This window comes from Rhinopithecus bieti, unplaced genomic scaffold, assembly GCF_001698545.2.
Source record: "Rhinopithecus bieti isolate Rb0 unplaced genomic scaffold, ASM169854v2 scaffold_33652, whole genome shotgun sequence".
In the NCBI taxonomy this organism is placed as follows: Eukaryota; Metazoa; Chordata; class Mammalia; order Primates; family Cercopithecidae; genus Rhinopithecus; species Rhinopithecus bieti.
The window spans coordinates 2348082-2367277 of record NW_016814761.1 but is presented as its reverse complement, the minus strand read 5'-3'; the positions used below and the strand labels follow the sequence as shown (position 1 = coordinate 2367277).

At 42.5% G+C, this 19196-nt stretch overlaps 1 protein-coding gene across 4 annotated transcripts in view; it reads left to right on the top strand.

Annotated features, from left to right (window-relative positions):
- Positions 1 to 5536: 5536 nt before the first annotated feature.
- Positions 5537 to 19196, top strand: part of UBR4 (ubiquitin protein ligase E3 component n-recognin 4) — a 146427-nt gene continuing 132767 nt past the window's right edge. For 2 of the 4 annotated variants that reach the window (XM_017851965.1, XM_017851966.1), the window contains exons 1-8: positions 5537 to 5784; positions 14355 to 14452; positions 16382 to 16485; positions 17395 to 17524; positions 17642 to 17781; positions 18271 to 18373; positions 18507 to 18648; positions 19064 to 19188. In XM_017851965.1, the coding sequence (XP_017707454.1) occupies positions 5609 to 5784; positions 14355 to 14452; positions 16382 to 16485; positions 17395 to 17524; positions 17642 to 17781; positions 18271 to 18373; positions 18507 to 18648; positions 19064 to 19188 (1018 nt within the window). In that variant the 5' untranslated portion in view covers positions 5537 to 5608. The remainder of the gene's footprint in view (positions 5785 to 14354; positions 14453 to 16381; positions 16486 to 17394; positions 17525 to 17641; positions 17782 to 18270; positions 18374 to 18506; positions 18649 to 19063; positions 19189 to 19196) is intronic. The other 2 variants (XM_017851968.1, XM_017851967.1) reach the window with 2 other exon arrangements.

Sequence of the window (19196 nt, the reverse complement as noted above, 5' to 3'; positions counted from 1 at the left end):
GACATAGTGAAACCCCATCTCTACCAAAAAAAAAAAATTAGCCAGGCGTGGTGGTGCATGTCTATAATCCCAGCTACTTGGGAGGCTGAGGCAGGAGAATCACTTGAACCCAGGAGGCGAAGGTTGCAGTAAGCCGAGATCATGCCTCTGCACTCCAGCCTGGGCGACACAGTGAGACCCTGTCTCAAAAATAAATAAAAAAAATTTAAAAATTGCTTTTAAATCATGAAGCTATTGTTTACTTGGAATGTTTTCTTCCCTGCTTAAAATCTGGCTTGTCTCAAATCTGAACTCCTCCATAAAGTCTTCGCTATTGGTTTCAGCTACTCAGGACCTTCAACCATCCTGGCTGCTCACCACGTAACTTCCTGAGTGATACACCGCACCCTTTCTTGTTTCAGATATTGTGTCTCTCAGGGACTGCCGCACTGTTTTCTGAATTCCCTATTATCCCAGACATGAAGTTGCTCCTCGACAAATAGTTCCCCAAATGGCTGTACCTTCTCACAGAACCCTTAGGAACTTTGTCCCCAGTTTCCCAAATTTCTAAGACTTCGGTGACTTAGTAAGGGAATTTTTTTCCTTTTTTTTTTCTTTTTTGTTTTGAGACAGAGTCTCACTCTGTCTCCCAGGCTGGAGTGCAGTCGCTTGATCTCAGCTCACTGTAATTTCCACCTCCCGGGTTCAAGAAATCTTCCTGCCTCAGCCTTCTGAGTAGCTGGGACCCCAGGAATGTGCCACCATGCCCGACTAATTTTTGTATTTTTAGTAAAGATAAGAGTTTCACCATGTTGGCCAGGCTGGTCTCGAACTCCTGACTTCAGGTGATCCGCCTGTCTGGCCTCCCAAAGTGTTGGGATTACAGGCATGAGCCACCGTGCCTGGCCCCATTAATTCTTTTTTTTTTTTTTTGAGACAGAGTCTTGCTCTGTCACCCAGGCTGGAGTGCAGTGGTGCAATCTCAGCTCACCACAACCTCTGCCTCCCCGGTTCAAGCAATTCTTCTGCCTCAGCCTCCCGAGTAGCTGGGGCTACAGGTGTGTGCCACCATGCCCTGCTAATTTTTGTATATTTATGGAAATGCCAAGAGATAGTTCAATCTGTATCTCTGGCATGCCATGGACACCAAGTCTGACAAACCCTTTTACTCCTTAAAACAAAGTTCACATGATCAATATGGGGAAATAAGCTGCATGGTACCATAATTTCTATTCTGAAAGGGAAAAGTATCTCTTTGGTATTGCTTTGGAAAACATTATTCTTTATAACTATCTTACCATTTAAAAATGGACAATTATCCTTCCATAATTAAAACAGGTAGACAACATCCTGTGCCCTTTCATTTTTTGTAAAATGTAACTTGAAACTATTCAGCATTCTTGAAGCAACCTTTCAATAATGGAGATAGTGGTGCTTCATATCAATCAGCTGTTTTGATTTTGTGGCTAAGTTCTTTATTTTAAAAGACTATATAAGTTAAAAAAAATTTTAACAATGCCCCAAATTAAGGTGAGTGTCCCCTTCAAAACCTCCCCCACCATCTGTTTCCCAGAGGTCACAACTGAACAATTCGGTATCTCTCCAGGTAATATAATCTTCTGCAGCTTGGTTTTTATCACTTAATCTCTCGTGGAGAGTGCCTGTGTGAGAGGTAATGGATCTACACCATTTTTAGTGGTCACACAGTTGAAATTCTTAAGTGCTATTCCATTAGAGATTTTTATGAGACTGAATACTCTTTCGGGAAAGTCTAATATTTAGGCCATCTTTCCAGTAAGAAATTTATAACATAAAGGATGTGTACACACCCACCTTCCCATTTTTTTTAGGAATCAGAGTGTGAAGTTAGTTGAGACTGCCCTCCAACGAAGAAGCCTGCTTTCCACAAGCACTAAGGCTTTTATGTATTTCTGATCCATGATGCTGAGAAGGTGACTTTTCCAGGATAGAGACTAAGAACATTTAGGAAGGTGTGTTTGTAAAATAGCCCCAGCTTTATATTGAAGCACACTCTTCTCTGTCCCCTCATGTGCAATCTGAATGAATGCAAGTCAAGAAAGCAAACTAAAACTATAATTAAAAGGCACAATTACTCAAACAAACTCCATTATACTTCATGGTTTGTTCACATCATGGCTTTGATGGTATATATCCCATGTGCTGGGATAAAATAACTAGACTAGACCAATCAACCAGAGGTCGGTTTATTGATGATAATGAAGACTGCAATTGCAAAGAGGGCTAAAATACTCATCCTGCTGGAATATATATCCGCTCCTATAAAAAAGGTGATATAAGTTAAAATGCTATTATAAGTTTGGTTGGTTGTTACGGAGTTAGGAGATGTGGTATCTTACTCATGCTTTTTACTATAGGCACATACCTTTCAAGGAGGCCAGAACAGTCCCTCTCTGAGCACTGACCCCCCATGTCCCCACCCCCCAGACAGTGCTAAAGGATACACACAGTGTAATCATTTGGCTCCACTTTTCCCAGAGTTTACATGTAAACTACTTTCCTTCTGTTAAGTATCAGGCCTACAGTAGGCTCTCTCTGTCCTCATACTCTGTTTTCCTAATTATAAAGCAAATGGGTCATAAAGTATTTATAAACTGTTTTTCTTTTGACAACGCAATTTCAGAGTTACAGAAAAGTTGCAATAGTACAAAGAATTCCCAGATCCCCTCCACCCAGATCCCCCAGAGGTTAACATTTTACCACATTTGATTTATCCTTCTCCTTCTGTCTCTCTGTCTCTCAATCTGATGGGTCAAAACTTAAGTGACATTGTATTCTAGTCCCTCCACAGTTACCAAAATTGTTTCTTTTTCGCTCTTAAAGCAAGAAGGCTGCAATGTGTGTTTTCTTCTTCCTTTTAAGTTCATACTGGGTGAATTGTTAAGTATCATGGGAAAAATAATACTGTGGATTACAAATAATGTCTCATAATTCTAAATTAAATTTGGCTTCTGATCTAATTCCTTATATTCTTGGTAATTTGAAAACTAGCTCCGTTGTGAATTACCAAAAAGGAGCTACTCTCCATGTGCAGTTTTCAGTATTGCAGTAGGAGTTTCAACACAATATGCACTGATTACTTGTTCTTGTTACTTTGTAAAAGCTTGAGAACAGATTGACCTCTCTTGGCTCCTAGAGGGTAACAGCTAAGGTTTATTCATTTACTTGTTTCTAGAAACATTGTATCTATTAGGATTTATTTCAAGCAACTCTATTAGATGGCTTAAAAAAAAAAAAAAAAAAGATGTTCTGTCTCTCCCTTTTGAAGCTCCTGTAGTGAGGCACCCTGACCTCATTTGTTTTTAGATTGATGTACAATTTACAACCACCAAGGTGTGCAAATCATAAGTACAAATCATGGCTCGGTGACTACTGTGTGTGCATATCCATGTAAACATAACTGTGTCAAGGTATAGAACTTTTGCGGCTCCCAGCAGGCCTCCTCATCACTACCTCTACACAAATCTTTAAACCATAGCATTCATCAATGTCTGCCATTTTTACTTCATTGAATTCCCTGTAACATGACTGTATCATGTCTTTGATCATTTTCAATTTCAGTTCCTTGGCAGGCACTTATTAGAATGGAACTAGTATTTTAAGTCCTTCAGTTAATTCATAAAAGTTATTTATTATTCTTTAGTTTCTATCTTATTTTCTGGACCAGAATATTAGAAGCATGTGTTTCATCTACAAGTCTTTTATTAGTCTGTCATCTAAATTTATAACACAGATGCCATTCCAAATCTGTGGCAACACAAGACCGAACCTCCAGTACTGAAATAAATGTGGCATTTATAAAGGAACTTCTTTATCTGGAGTGCTCTTTCCCAATCTATTAACCAGAAATATAAAGTATATAATAAATAATTTAGGTACAGGTGAAAATTTCCCTGTGATAGTTTGCATTTGCCTTTTATTCTCTCGGAGAGGGAAAGGAGGACAGCAATAACATTTCATCTTTTATTTCCTGAAATTTCTCCAAGACAGTCTTTGCAGATTAATTTTGTCCTTTGGTTAAAATAAAATTAATGTTCCAAAGTCATTATAAAATTCTGGGTCTCCAGCCTTTCTTTAGGGCTCTGGTTCAGTATCCTGAAATAATGCAATATTTATAGTGTTATGGAAAGTTCTTTTTCATTTCTGATGTTTTTATGTTTAAGAAACTTGCTGTTATTATTATCCTCTGGTAAGTAGACACTGAAGGAAAACCCCTACTGCTGTCATAGAAGCCACATTTTCCTCCAAGACTGGCTTTAACTTGACTGAATTTTATTTCGAATGTAAAGATGCAGGCTGGGCGCAGTGGGTCAAGCCTGTAACCCCAGCACTTTGGGAGTCCAAGGTGGGAGGAACCTAGGACTTCGAAACCAGCTTGGCCTACCTGTCTCTTAAAATCAAACAAACAAAAAAAAATTAAGAGTGGTGGCCTGCACCTGTATAGTCTCAGTTACTGGGGAGGCTGAGGCTGGAAGATCGCTTGAGCCAGGGAGGTGGAGGCTGCAGCGAGCTGCAACTCTGCCACTGCACTCCAGCCTGGGCTATTGGGCCACAGAGCAGGATCCTGTAAAGGTCAAGTATGTCATATCTCAATAAAAGTGCAGATTAATCACTAGGTACCAATTCATTTATCAGTGTTACACACCAAGAACAAAAGCTCTTCCTAAACTTGGGGGAGAATTTCAGGGCTTTAGGAACTTGAAACCGTCTTCACAGTTCTTCGAAGTCTTATTTAGGCCGGCTGTAGACCACAGGCCACAGGTCTAGAACTTGAAGCTGTCCACCAAGATCTCACACACAGGACTGTTCTTAATGCACGAATACCTCTCCTCGAGCAAACTGCTTTTCCCTCTTAGATCTTGTAGCCAGATCATTTTACCGGCAAGTCTCAGACATCTGTGAATAAAAGCTTACATTCTTTCCTTGTCAGTAGAAAAAAGGGGAACACGAAACCATACATGGCAGATTACCAAGTGGGATGCATTGTACGAGTTGGTAAGATTGTTAATGAGGGCAATCCAAACAGAAGAGATTTGAGCGCGAAGGGAATATGGATCAGCGATTAAAAGGTGGTGTGGGAGGGAGAAAGCTTTGTAAGCTGTGGCGCGCTTTAGTATTACTATTGGGGGGGGGGATCTAGGCAGGGCAAGAAGCGGGTGAAAGCGTTTTAGGCTTCGGTCTCCCCTTCTCGTCGTCCCAGGCCAGGGCCATTCTATTCGCCGAGGCGTAGTCAATTCCGCTGCCCTAGACTTGCCCACTGAACCCATGCCCCAAACTCACCTTTCCCCGCTGCCCGGAAGCCAAGTCGCTACCACCTGCTTGAGCAACTCCCACCGCGCAGGCTCAGAAGTTAACGCTCTCCCGCCTTTCCCCGCTGCGCTACCTTCTGAGCAGGCGCAGCGACTACGATCCGTTTCCTCGCGGCGGCTCGACCCCGGTGAGGGGAAAGGCCGCTCCGCGCGTCGCGTTTTTGACCCATGACGGCGGCGCGCAGTCTGACGCGCAGATTGCGTCACTTCCGCCCCCTCCCGGGAGACGGCGCTGGGCCGGTGGCAAGCCCCCGGAGGGAGCCGCAGTAGTACGACGGAAGATGGCGACGAGCGGCGGCGAAGAGGCGGCGGCAGCGGCGCCGGCGCCCGGGACCCCGGCGACGGGGGCGGACACGACCCCGGGCTGGGAGGTGGCGGTGCGGCCCCTGCTCTCCGCGTCCTACTCCGCCTTCGAGATGAAGGAGTTGCCGCAGCTGGTGGCCTCAGTCATCGAGAGGTACCGGGCGGCGGCTCCGGCGGGCGACGCTGTTGGGGGGGAGGGGATTTCGAGCCGGATCGTTTGGACCCGCTTCCCGAGCCGCCCCCTGACCCTGGGGGATCCCCGCCCCAGTCACGGATTCGGGGTTCCCGGGTCCCGGGAGACTAGGGCTTGCCCGGGTTTCCTTCCGCCAACCCATGTAAATCACCTCTACCTCAGTTTCCCCTCTCGAGCAAAACTTTTGCGGCCTCCCTTGCGGGAGGGCGTGGCCGGACACGGTTGAGTGACTTTGAGACGCATTCGCCCTCTTAAGGGAATGTTCACGGGGCTGCCCCTTGGGTCAAGTCACAGATGAGTTTGCATTTCTCGCTCGCACTCATCCCCCTAGCCTGGGCCGGAGCGGAGCCGTGCGGTATAATTTAATAACGGTCTCCCCGCGGTGCTGTAATCAGTGGGGGCACGTGCTATTTCTGTGACTAAAGCCACTAGCTACCATTGATGACCTCTTTTTACGTTGCACTTCTTGTGCATTCCTACTGTATTGGTCTTTGATTAAAAACATTTCAGTGTGTGAGTCTGAGAGGTCAGTTTACCAGAGGATGTGTGGTGTGTGTGTTCTCTCTCTGCCTCCCATCCCCCTTGCATTAAAATATCATCACATTCTTTTACAAACGGTACTATCTGTTGGTTTCCTTTTGTGTGTTTTTGTCTTTTTGCACAGCGATTCTTAGCTAGTGAGAGTTATTATATAGGTATACAGATGGTGATCTCAGAGTGCCTTCCTTTTCCTAACATACTGTGCTCAGAGCAGTCTTTCATTAGTTTAATGGTAGACTTTTGCTTTTAAAGCCAGACTGACTTTCATTTTTCTAGCCATACCTCATTTCAGCAACTCCCTGCAATTGTTAACTGGGTCATTTTAGCTTCATGATGGCAAGGGTATATCTAGGTGCTCTACAGAGGTTAGAAATTGCTATTTGTTACTCAAAGGAGGCCCATGGTTTGACAAATTGCTTGTTTTTGTGCTTTTTGTTGTTGTTAGGCTTGTAATCCTTTGGATGCAGTTTTTTTGTTTTTTTTTTTTTTGAGATAGAGTTTTGCTCTGTCACCCAGGCTGGAGTGCAGTGGCACGATCTCGGCTCACTGCAAGCTCTGCCTCCTGGGTTCACGCCATTCTCCTGCCTCAGCCTCCTGAGTAGCTGGGACTACAGGCGCCCGCCACCACGCCCAGCTACTGTTTTGTATTTTTTGTAGAGACGGGGTTTCACCGTGTTAGCCAGGATGGTCTCGATCTCCTGACCTTGTGATCCGCCCACCTCGGCCTCCCAAAGTGTTGGGATTACAGGCGTGAGCCACCGCGCCTGACCTGTATGCAGAGTTTTTAACAAATTATAATAAAATAATGGTTGGGTTTGGTAACTCACAGTCAGCTTTACAGATGGGTTTTCCTATCTGATCATCAGGCCAGGAATGTTCTGAAGATGTAAACAGGTTTCAAATATGCTACTTTCAAATTATGTAGCTGCTTTTTGTTTTAAACATTTGGATTGGCAGTATTTTTCCTGACTCATACTCATGTTATGTAGAATCAGTAACGTTCCAGTCTTTTAGAACATTTGCTTTTATGTTTTTCTGGACATGAGCTGGATAGCTTATAAAGTATTAATAATTTGTTGATACTCTTCCGTAAATCCTGTATTCGGGGGCCATGCCTTTAAAGCTGTAATACTTAAGGAACACCCTCCAACCAAATACATCACTAGGTTTGAATTTTGCCATATATGTGGTAGTGGTCTCTGCCATACCGTCTGTTTGTACAGATAATCACGAGTTGTATTTGTAGACATTAATAAGATTTCTCTTTATGGTTTAGAAAACAAGTCCAAACTGATGGCTCTTTGGTAATGCATGTATTGGAAGGCAAGATCTCTCTCTTTTTTTTTTTTTTTGAGATGGAGTCTTGCTCTGTCACCCAGGCTGGAGTGCAGTGGCGCCATCTCAGCTCACTGCAAGCTCCACCTCCCAGGTTCACACCATTCTTCTGTGTCAGCCTCCTGAGTAGCTGGTACTACAGGCACGTGCCACCATGCCCAGCTAATTTTTTGTATTTTTAGTCGAGACGAGGTTTCACCGTGTTAGCCAGGATGGTCTCTATCTCCTGACCTTGTGATCCACCTGCTTCAGCCTCCCAAAGTGCTAGGATTACAGGCATGAGCCACTGTGCCTGACCAGAAGGCAAGATCTTTTAAGTCTTCTGGTTTTTGGAGCTCAGTTAACTTTGAAAGCCTGTGTGTCCTCTGCAGGCTGTGTGAGAGGAGTATGATCTAAAGAAAAATTTCTGGAAGAAATACCTGGCTTACAAGTTCTTTACAGTGAGAACGGCTAAACGTATCAAGTGTTCAGTTTGTTATAAAGCAGGAGTTGGCAAACGTCCTGTAAATGGCCAGATAGTAAATAATTTTGGGACATGTGGTCTCTGTGTGGACTGCTCAACTCTGCCATCATTGTGTGAAAGCAGCCACACACCATACATAAATGAATGGGCATGGCTGTGTTTAAAATTGTGTCTGTGGGCAGTGAAATTTGAATTTCATGTGATATTTACATGTCACAAACTATTCTTTTGATTTTTTTTTTTTTCAACCGCTGTTAGCCATACAAAAACGGCTGACTTTCTGGATTTGGCCTGCAGGCCATAGTTTGCCAACCCCTAGCTTGGAGCACACAGATTATACCCTGCTATCATTATTCCGGGTTTCAAAAGATAGATTTATTTATTTATTTATTTATTTATTTATTTATTTAGAGACAGAGTCTTGCTCTGTCGCCCAGGCTGGAGTGCAGTGGCATGATTTTACCTCACTGAAACCTACGCCTCCCAGGCTCAAGTGATTCTTGTGCCTCAGCCTCCCCAGTAGCTGGGATTATAGATGTGCGCCACCAGACCTAGCTAATTTTTGTATTTGTAGTAGAGATGGGGTTCCACCATGCTGGCCAGGCTGATCTTGAACTTCTGACCTCAGGTGATCCACCTGCCTTGGCCTCCCAAAGTGCTGGGATTACAGGCGTCAGCCACTGCGCCCAGCCCAAAGGTTTTATTTACTTGTCTTTCCAAAAAGTGAAGGCCTCAGAATTGTGGGAGTATGTCTTGCTTAGGAAGCTATAGTACCAGATCAAAGCCAACACTGTAGATGCTGAGGTGGTCCTTGTTTTCTAGCTAATCAGAGGTTGAGACATCTAGGCTGCTACTTTAGTTCTGTGCTTGCCACTCCCATCTTCTGCAGTTTCCTGGTTTCTTTCTCTTGTTAAGCCTGCCATGGTTTTTCTTCCTTGTCACCGGGGACCATCTGTTTCTCTGTTGCAGTCTACTACTTTCTGCTTCCGTTTTTGATATCCTGGCTCCATCATGCCAGCTATTACTTTCTACCTGGTAGCCTGCTTATCCATTGTATTTATCTCTTGACTGTTGAGAACGATGATGTGCTCGAGACTCCTCAGTACACCACATTCTACCTTTTTTTATAGTTGAAATTGACCTTTTGAAGAAAAGGTAGATTAAACGTTCCTAGGTCTAACCCCTAATTCTTAAGTTTGACTTTGCAACCAAACTGAAACAGAGGAGAAATAGATCAACATGGATAAGTTGGAAAGCATACTCTCAAGTCATTAGATTTTTTAAAAGAAAAGATATCTGAATTTATTTAAAGGGAAGATTTTCTCCATAGCGTGTAGCTAGCTAGCATGTCTTAAAAAGACTACTAAAATATTTTTTCTTTTTTAAGAGACAAGGTTGGCCTGGCACAGTGGCTCACGCCTGTTATCTCAGCACTTTGGGAGGCCAAGGCGGGAGGATAACCTGAGGTCAGGAGTTTGAGCCAGCCTGGCTAACATGATGGAACCCTGTTTCTACTAAAAATACAAAAAATTAGCCAGGTGTGGTGGCACGCATCTGTAACACATGTAATCCCAGCTACACGGGAGGCTGAGGCAGGAGAATTGATTGAACCCAGGAGGCGGAGGTTACAGTCAGCTGAGATCGCACCATTGCACTCTAGCTTGGGCAACAAGATAAAAACTCCGTCTAAAAAACAAAACAAAAGAAAACAATACGGGATCTCCCTCTGTTGACTGGAGTACAGTGGGACAATTATAGCTTACTGTAGCCTCAAATTCCTGGGCTCACGGGATGCTCCTACTTCAGCCTCCTGAGTAGCTACAGTAGCTAGCTAGACTACCGGCTCCCACCACTAGGCCCAGTTTAAACTCTTTCTAACACTGTTACTTAATACATAGTTTAAAGAACATTTTAAACACACTGTTACTTTTCCAAGCCAGAAATGGAGCAGAACTAGCTCAATGGAGCACATGCCGTCCTTGGGATTAGTTAGTATAATCATTGCTGAATGTAGCCTTCTGTGTTAAGGTACAGATAATTCCATTCTTAACTCTGTGCAAGATAGGCTGGTGAGCATGGTTATCATTGGACAGTTTGACTCTTTGTAGATAAAAAGAAATATGCTCCTTCTCTTTGAGCCAATTCTTTCTGGGCTGACCTGGCCTTTTAAATGATAAACCTGTTCGAGGTTTCTGTTTCCAGATATTTGCTAGAATTTAAGGGCAAAGAGACCTACTTTGGAAGGGAGAGACTGTTACAACATTTCCACTAGATAATGCACAGTAATTTCCTAAAAATCTTGAAAGGAAGAAAGGGATGCACTAATGCTGTGATCTTTTGAATTTGTAAGCAGTAGGATGTAAATTGATAATTGACCTAAAGGAAAAAAAAAAAAAGCCCACCACCAAAAGATAGATAATGATTGTGAGATTAGTCTTTGACTCCTGTTTCTGTGTCTCAGTTTCACATTAACCACAGATTTGTCAAGACTATGAGGGAAGTATCTGAAAGACAGTTTTCAGTTCTTCTGTTAACATGCAGCAGATTATAGATAGAAAGATAGGAATCAGCATAATGGATTGTATATATACTTGAGAAAGGAGCTTGTGAAATTTCCACCATTTACAAAAAAGATTGATAGTATGATATTGAAGAGGGAGAAGGGAGTTGAATCTTTAGTCTTTTATGATGCCCCTCCTCAGATTCCCGTTTCTTCCTAAAAAGAGCTAGATTTTTCCAGACGCTGCCAGTTCTTTTTTCACTTACACATCAAATTGGATTTCTCTGACCTCTCTGCTTAGCTGCTGTTTCCCTTTGTACTCTGCATCACATTTATTTGGTATAGAGTATAAAAGCTTCAGATTCTCTGTCTATCCACAGTGTTTCAGGCTCAGCGGTGCTGTTGTTGCAGTTCATTAGGAGCGTCAGGTGGTTCAGGAAGATACTTGACCAATTAGAGCAAAGACATATTTTCACGTCTCTTTATTTTCCTTCCTGTAATTTATATTTGCTTCCATTTCTTCATTCTTGTCCTTCCTACTCAACTTTTTGTCCTTTGTTCCATTTTTCCATTTCTTATTCTCTGGTGTCTTGGTGTCTATCATTTTCTCAGGGAATGAGAGTGAGGTTGGAAATTATGGCAGCACATCCCTATTAACTGGCTCATGCACACTGTTTCTTTAAAATCAAGAGATATGACAATGTCCATTACTTCTTATTTCCTCCTTCAAGTCTTCAAAACCAATTTTTTCCCCAGGTTTATCCTTAGTTGTCCAATGCACATTGTAAGTAGAGCTGAAGATTGTTCCATTTTTCCTCTGCCAGTGTCTGTCTTTCCCCAAAACGCATTCTTCCTGTTTCTTTATTGGAATAAGGATGTTATGTATTTCTAGGGGAGGAAGTTGGGTTCATTAGATCACAATAGGATGATACTGAACCAGGCAATTAAATGAGTTTACTCCTATATATATTTTTAAATGTATATTTCATTCTCAGAATTGGTATGAAAGCAATAGGCTAAGTCCATCCTTTGGGTGGGCAGTATTTCTCTTAGATTTGGTAAACCTGTTCAGCTGGAAAAAGTGGGGGTAAGCAGCTCTGAAGTTTGGAAATAAATCAGGAAAGGTAAATAAATCCGGTAAAATAACATCAAATGGCAGAATGGGAAAGCCTTAGAAAAACGAATAAGAAAGTATCAGGGTAGGGCCGGGCGTGGAGGCTCAGGCCTGTAATCCCAGCAATTTGGGAGGCGGAGGCGGGTGGATCATGAGGTCAGGAGTTTAAGACCAGCCTAACCAACATGGTGAAACCCCGTCTCTACTAAAACAAATACAAAAATTAGCCGGGCGTAGTGGCACGCACCTGTAATCCCAGCTACTCAGTAGACTGAGGCAGGAGAATCGCTTGAACCCGGGAGGCATAGGTTGCAGTGAGCTGAGATCATGCCTCTGCACTCTAGCCTGGGCGACAGAGCGAGACTGTGTCTCAGAAAAAGAAAGTATAAGGCTGGAAGTAAAGGAAAAACTAAGTATATGAGGTAGAAATGGGGATTTAGTAGGGAGTTTTCTGCTGTACATGTGAGCCTTAAAACCGTGTTTAGTCACCAGGAAATTTTGAATGCTGCTTGTTGTAGAAAGGTTTTTATTTTCTCCTTTTTATGTACCCTGACAAATGGAAAATGACCCTCAATTAGCAGGAGGATCCTTGCACACATCATAGATGCTCCATAAATATTTTTTTTCTTGGTAAAGGAGTTACTCTGAGTTAGGGACTAATCTTTGATACATATCCATTTATCCTTGCTCTACATAGAGCAAAGTGCTTGCAATGCCAGACTCTCAAGTGTTATTTAAGGTGATTCATCACTGACATTGGCACCTTCCAAATAGTGACTTGTCCTTTTGGCTCTTGTGTTCATTTGGCAAGTAGATAGTCTTGCAGGCAGTGAATGGAGTATTCACTCTGTTTACATTTCCCTTCTTAGGTTGATACTCTTTTTTTTTTTTTTGAGTTGGAGTCTCACTCTTTGGCCCAGGCTGGAGTACAGTGACACAATTTCAGCTCACTGCAACTCTGCCTGCCTGGTTTAAGCGATTGTTGTACCTCAGCCTCATGAGTAGCTGGGACTCCAGGCGGGTGCCACCACACCTGGCTAATTTTTGTATTTTTATTAGTGACGGGGTTTCACCATATTGGCCAGGCTGGTCTCGAACTCCTGGCCTCAGATAATCCCCCAGCCTCTGTCTCCCAAAGTGCTGGGATTACAGGCTTGAGCCACCAGCTACAATGCGTCCCGCCATAGGTTGATACTTCTTGCTGGGGATTGACTCACTAAGGAAACTATTCAACCACACTGTTGTTCTTTCCATTTAATAAAATATATTTTAGTCTTTGTTTTACCTTCATGTTTCTTTTTTTTTTCTGAGACGGAGTCTCACTGTCGCCCAGGCTGGAATGCAGTGGCCCGATCTCGGCTCACTGCAACCTCCGCCTCCCTGGTTCAAGCAGTCCTCTACCTCAGCCTCCTGAGTAGCTGGGATTACAGGCGCGTACCACCACACCTTGCTAATTTTTGTAACTTTAGTAGAGATGGGATTTCACCTTCTTGGCTGAGGGCTGGTCTTGAACTCCTGACCTCGTCATCCACCCACCTCTACCTCCCAAAGTGCTGGGATTGCAGGCATGAGCCACCATACCCGGCCGGCCACCGTGCCCAGCCCATGTTTCATCAATTGTGAATTAGCACCTGATTTGATAGAATGACTTTAAATATATCCAGCCTTTAAACCTAGTTGGCCTTTAGATTTTTTCAGAATAGGGCATTTCCCCAGCTAAGGATAAAGGATGTGGTTTAAAAAAAAAAAAAAATCACTGACTCTTTTGTGATCTCACTTTAGTCTACAGGCAGGGGGATGGAGTAGGGGATGACTGTTATCAAGTGAATTTTGGATTTTAGCATTCATCATATGACTTCTTATCTTGAATTGTTGATTCTTTTTAAGTTACTGCATTACAGGCCAGACTTATTTGGTCTAAAATTGGTTACTTTAATCTGTATTCCCACTAACAGTATATTGAGTACTCTGGTCTGCCCCTTTTTGGCTATCAATAATGAAGGCATATTAGTGATCGGTCTTTGCCAGCCAGTAATACAGAACAGATTGGTATCCTGTTAGGTCTTTACTTGCATTTCATTAGTTCTGCTTGACTTTGAAAATGTTTTCTGTTTGTTAGTCTCTGCTTCTTCCTAAGCCTGATGACCTTGAATGAGGTATTTAATTTGAATTCTCGAAGCTTCACCTTCCCAATCTTTTTTTGGGATGGAGTCTCACTCTATCGCCTAGGCTGGAGTGCAGTGGTGCAATCTTGGCTCACTGCAACCTCTGCCTCCCAAGTTCAAGCAATTCTCCTGCCTCAGCCTCCTGAGGAGCTGAGACTATAGGCACATGCCACCACGTCTGGCTGATTTTTGCATTTTTAGTGGAGACGGGTTTTCACCATGCTGGCCAAGTTAGTCTTGAACTCCTCACCTCAGGTGATCCGCCCGCCCCGTCTTTCCCAATCCTGAATGGGAATAGGTTGATGATACTATCTACCAGGTAGTGAGGATTAAATAATGTAATATCCATAAAGGGGTATCTGGCACATAGTAAGCGCTAAGTAGATGCTGGCTGAATTATTATTATTTTTGCAGTGAATCAGAAATCCTGCACCATGAGAAGCAATATGAGCCATTCTACTCATCTTTTGTTGCACTTTCCACACACTATATTACAACAGTTTGCAGTCTCAGTAAGTATTCCACTCTTGTCCCTGCCTTCTGAGGGCTTGTGAATAGGGGAATTGTTTATCCTCTTGTTAGTGTATCTGAACAAGTTGTTAATGAAGTCTAGGTTTTAGCACCCCTAAGCTGCTCACCCAAGAGTGGAGACAACTGTCAGCTAGGATGAGGCTCCAGAAGTTCCCTTACCTAGGCTAACCAAGTGGAATTTTAAAACTACTTGGCTTGGACACCTGCTTTATAAGTATTAAGTCAACCTCCTTTCCCTTCTTAATCCAAAGGATTTTTTTGTTTTCTCATGTAATTACTGGTGTGTTAATTTCCTGGGGAAGAGGGTGGTGGATACTGACCTCTGGAGCTAGCAGCCACTCAAGGCTCTATTCCCTATTTGGTTTTGGTGAGGATGTGGATTCTCCCTTGTGTTCTCTGGTATATGAAGGGATATCAACTTCAGTTCTCTATTTTCTTCATTTTTCTACCCCCAAAATGGCTAAGTCCTATTTTAAATTTCTGAATTTTTACACTTTTCTAAAATCTTGACTCAAATAGTTCTGAAGAATTCTAATTATTTTAATTTTGCTTTTTTTAGAGACAGGGTCTTGTTCTGTCACCCAGGCTGGAGTGCAGTGGTGTGATCATAGCTCACTGCAGCCTTGAACTCCTGGGCTCTAGTGATTCTCCTGCCTTAGCCTCCCCAGTCCTAGCTGGGACTACAGGCACAAGCCAATACGTGCAATTAATATTTTATTTTTTTTGTAGAGACAGGGTCTCTCTATGTTGCCCAGGCTGGTCTGGAAGTCCTGGGCTCAAGCAATCCTCCTGGCTTGGCCTCCCAAAGTGCTGGTGTTACAGGCAGGAGTCACCATATTTGTTTATTTGAGTAGTTTGCTAAGCAAGTAAACCAAAAGGACACTGAAGAATTAGTGTATTTTTTGTGTGGCCCAAGACAATTCTTCCAGTTACTGAGTAATCCTTCAGTGTCAGATACTGTTTATTACAGGCTCTGGCTACTGGCAGAAGAATCAGTTTTAGCTTGGAGAAACTTTGTGTAAGGAAGTCATTTTATTTTTTTAAGTTATACTTAAACATTTTATCCATTTATTTATTTATTTTGAGATTGAGTTATGAGACTAATTTTTGTATTTTTGGTAGAGATGGGGTTTCACCATGCCGGCCCAACCTGGTCTCGAACTGCTGGGCTGAAGTGATCCACCTGCCTCAGCCTCCCGAAGTGCTGGGATTATAGGTGTGAGCCACTACGCCTGACCAGGACGTCATTTTGGAATCCTTGGGAAGGAGTAGTAGTATCGTCTAGTGCAAGCTTGTCCAACTCACGGCCTTAGGGCCACGGGATGGCTCTGAATTTGGTCCAACACAAATTCATAAACTTTCCTAAAACATTATGAGATTTTTTTTTTTTTTTTAAAAAGCTCATCAGCTATTGTTACTGTTAGTATATTTTTTGTGTGGCCCAAGACAATTCTTCCGGTGTAGCGCAGGGAAGCCAAAAGGTTGCACACTCCTGATTTAGTGGTTAAGAGCGTGAACTCTAGAGGCTGACTGCCTGAATTTAAATCTAGCTGTGTGACTTTTGTCTAGTCATTTAGTTAGCTCAGCTGTTAAAAATGGACAGGGATAATATGAATATCTGCCTCATAGAATTGGTTTAAGAATTAGATGAGTTAGTACATTTGAAGTGCTTTGCACTGGTGTGATATAAGTATTTCCTATTACAGTTATCCTGATTTCTAGTAAATATGAGATAAATTGATCTGATAGTTATTGATGTTAAAATACCTTTGTTCACCCCTTGGGTTTTTGGCTCTGAATAATTGTTATGATATTGGAAATGTTGGACATAGAGCTCAATACTTACTTTGCTTGATTTATTGACCAAGGCTGAGCAGTCTGAAATTAAGTAATGTTTATTACTTTCTCAGTTCCCCGGAACCAACTTCAGTCAGTGGCAGCAGCCTGTAAAGTTCTAATTGAGTTTTCTCTCCTGCGTCTGGAGAATCCAGATGAGGCTTGTGCTGTGTCCCAGGTGAGAGTGATGGGCCCATTTCTTGCCCTATTCCGAAGCAGTATTATAACTGACTAGTGGCATAGAGCAGAGGTCAGTGAACTTTTTCTGTAATAGGCCAGATGGAAAATCATTTGCAGGCTGTATGTTATCTGTTGTAGCTAGTTAACTTTGCCTTTTTAGTGTGAAAACAGCCATAGATTAATATGTAAATGATGAACATGGCTGTGTTCCAGTAAACTTTGTTTACAAAAACAGGCAGTGGTTGAATTGGAGCTGTATTTTGCCGGCCTCTGGTACATGGGGCTACAGAGTCTTCTCAAGGATTACACATTTTTGTATTTTTTGTGGAGTCAGGGTTTTGCCATTTTGCCCAGGCTGGCCACGTAGGTAACAGAAAATGAGTAAAGTGTGCTAATTGAGAAGATTGCAGGCCCCAACTAAAGGGGCCAACCACTATTTGGCTCTGGCTTATTACTACCATGTAGGAATGGAGGTGCAATGTTGCTATACTGTGAATTATTTGAGAGTGAGCAGTTTGGATTTGCATGTGAATCTTTTTATTCACTTCAAATTTTAAAAAAATATTGTGAGAACAATAAGACATCTGCAAGCTACGTACAGTCTAAGGACATCAGCTTGCAGTCTTTGCTTTAGTGTTTATATGAACCTAAATTTAACCCTGTGCCAGTTAGAATTCCCAAAAGAGTAGAATTTTCTGAAAGATCTATTTGCATTTGTTTTCTTTCTTTCTTTTTTTTTAAATTATACTTTAAGTTCTACGGTACATGTGCACAACGTGCAGGTTTGTTACATATGTATACATGTGCCATGTTGGTGTGCTGCACCCATTAACTCGTCATTTACATTAGGTATATCTTCTAATGCTATCCTTCCCCGCTCCCCCCACTGCATTTGTTTTCTTTTCAGAAACACTTGATTCTTCTAATCAAGGGCCTGTGCACTGGCTGTAGCCGACTAGATAGAACTGAAATTATCACATTTACAGCAATGATGAAATCCGCCAAGCTGCCCCAAACAGTGAAGACACTTTCAGATGGTGGGTGTTCCTTTGACAGATCTGATCACATGACCACCCTCATGGCACCTTTTCCATGGCACCTTTGCCTTCTAGTGGCACTTTCCTCAGCCCTTTTTTTGCTTTTGTATCTTACAGTGGAAGATCAGAAAGAGCTGGCCTCACCAGTAAGCCCTGAGTTGAGGCAAAAGGAGGTACAGATGAATTTTTTGAACCAGTTGACCTCAGTTTTTAACCCTAGAACTGTAGCATCACAACCTATTAGTACACAGACTCTGGTAAGTTTCTTTAGTCAAATGTCTTCTTCTTTGTGGGATTTGTTAAGGTGATAACACTAGGGAGAAAAAGTGATGTATTTTATGTTTGTGATATAAATGATATACATGTCTGTGGGACAAAAGAAATTGAGGAATACAAAATAAAGCAAGTAAAATTCACCCCAACTCCTTCTTCTGTCCACAGTTACTACTGTTTTGACAACTATTCTAGGCTTCTCTCAATGCAAATTAACAAATGTAAGGTATATGTACAGTTTTCTATATAAAGGCATCACTCCATTTTGGTTATAGAACATATATATTTTTTAAAACTGTGTGTTTTTTTCCTCCTCCTGGAAATGTAACCTGTATTTTCTCCAGCATTAGTAAGGAATTTTCCCTTCATTAACTGGGGAGTCTGGAGAGTATCCATGCAGCCACTGCTCACTTTTGACAGTAGGTTTGGTGAAGAGATAATAGTATCTTGACAGGCCTTATGTTCCTTTTCAGGTGGAAGGAGAAAGTGATGAGCAGTCATCTACAGATCAAGCCTCAGCTATCAAAACCAAGAATGTGTTCATAGCTCAGAACGTGGCTAGTCTTCAGGAGCTTGGTAAGACTCAACTGTTATCAGAAAGCTGATTTCTGGGCTATTAAAAATTCCTTAAGTGTGCTTCTGTCATGTGCATAAGAATCAAGCATCAGACAAAGGCCTGTTCGTAAGGTTGTGGTTTTCATTCATTTAGGTGGCTCGGAGAAGCTACTGCGTGTGTGTTTGAACCTGCCATATTTCCTACGCTATATCAATCGGTTCCAAGATGCAGTGTTAGCTAATTCCTTCTTCATAATGCCTGCAACAGTAGCAGATGCCACTGCTGTTCGTAATGGGTAAGGTGCTTCCCGGTGCACATGCTTTACTTTTTTCGTTTTGTTTTGTTTTGTTTGTGGGACAGGGTCTTGTTCCATCACCCAGGCTGGAGTGCAGGGGTGCAATCTCGGCTCCCTGTAACCTCTGTCTGCTGGGCTCAAGCAGTTCTCCCACCTCCTGAGTAGCTGGGACTACAGGCACACACCACCATGCCTGGCAAATTTTTGTATTTTTTGTAGAGTCAGGGTTTTGCCATGTTGTCCAGGCTGGTCTTGAACTCCTGGGCTCAAGCAATCCTCCCACCTTGGCCTCCTAAAGTGTTGGGATTTTAGGTGTGAGTCACTGTGCCAGGCCCATGCTGGTAATTGCTTTAACTGTCACATTATAGAAGTGAATGATTCTAAGAGACACTTGTCGATCTCTGTCGTGTTCCAGCTTTCATTCATTGGTGATTGATGTAACTATGGCATTGGATACCCTTTCTCTACCTGTGTTGGAACCTCTCAATCCTTCTCGTCTACAAGATGTGACAGTCCTCAGCCTAAGTTGTCTGTATGCAGGTGAGAAT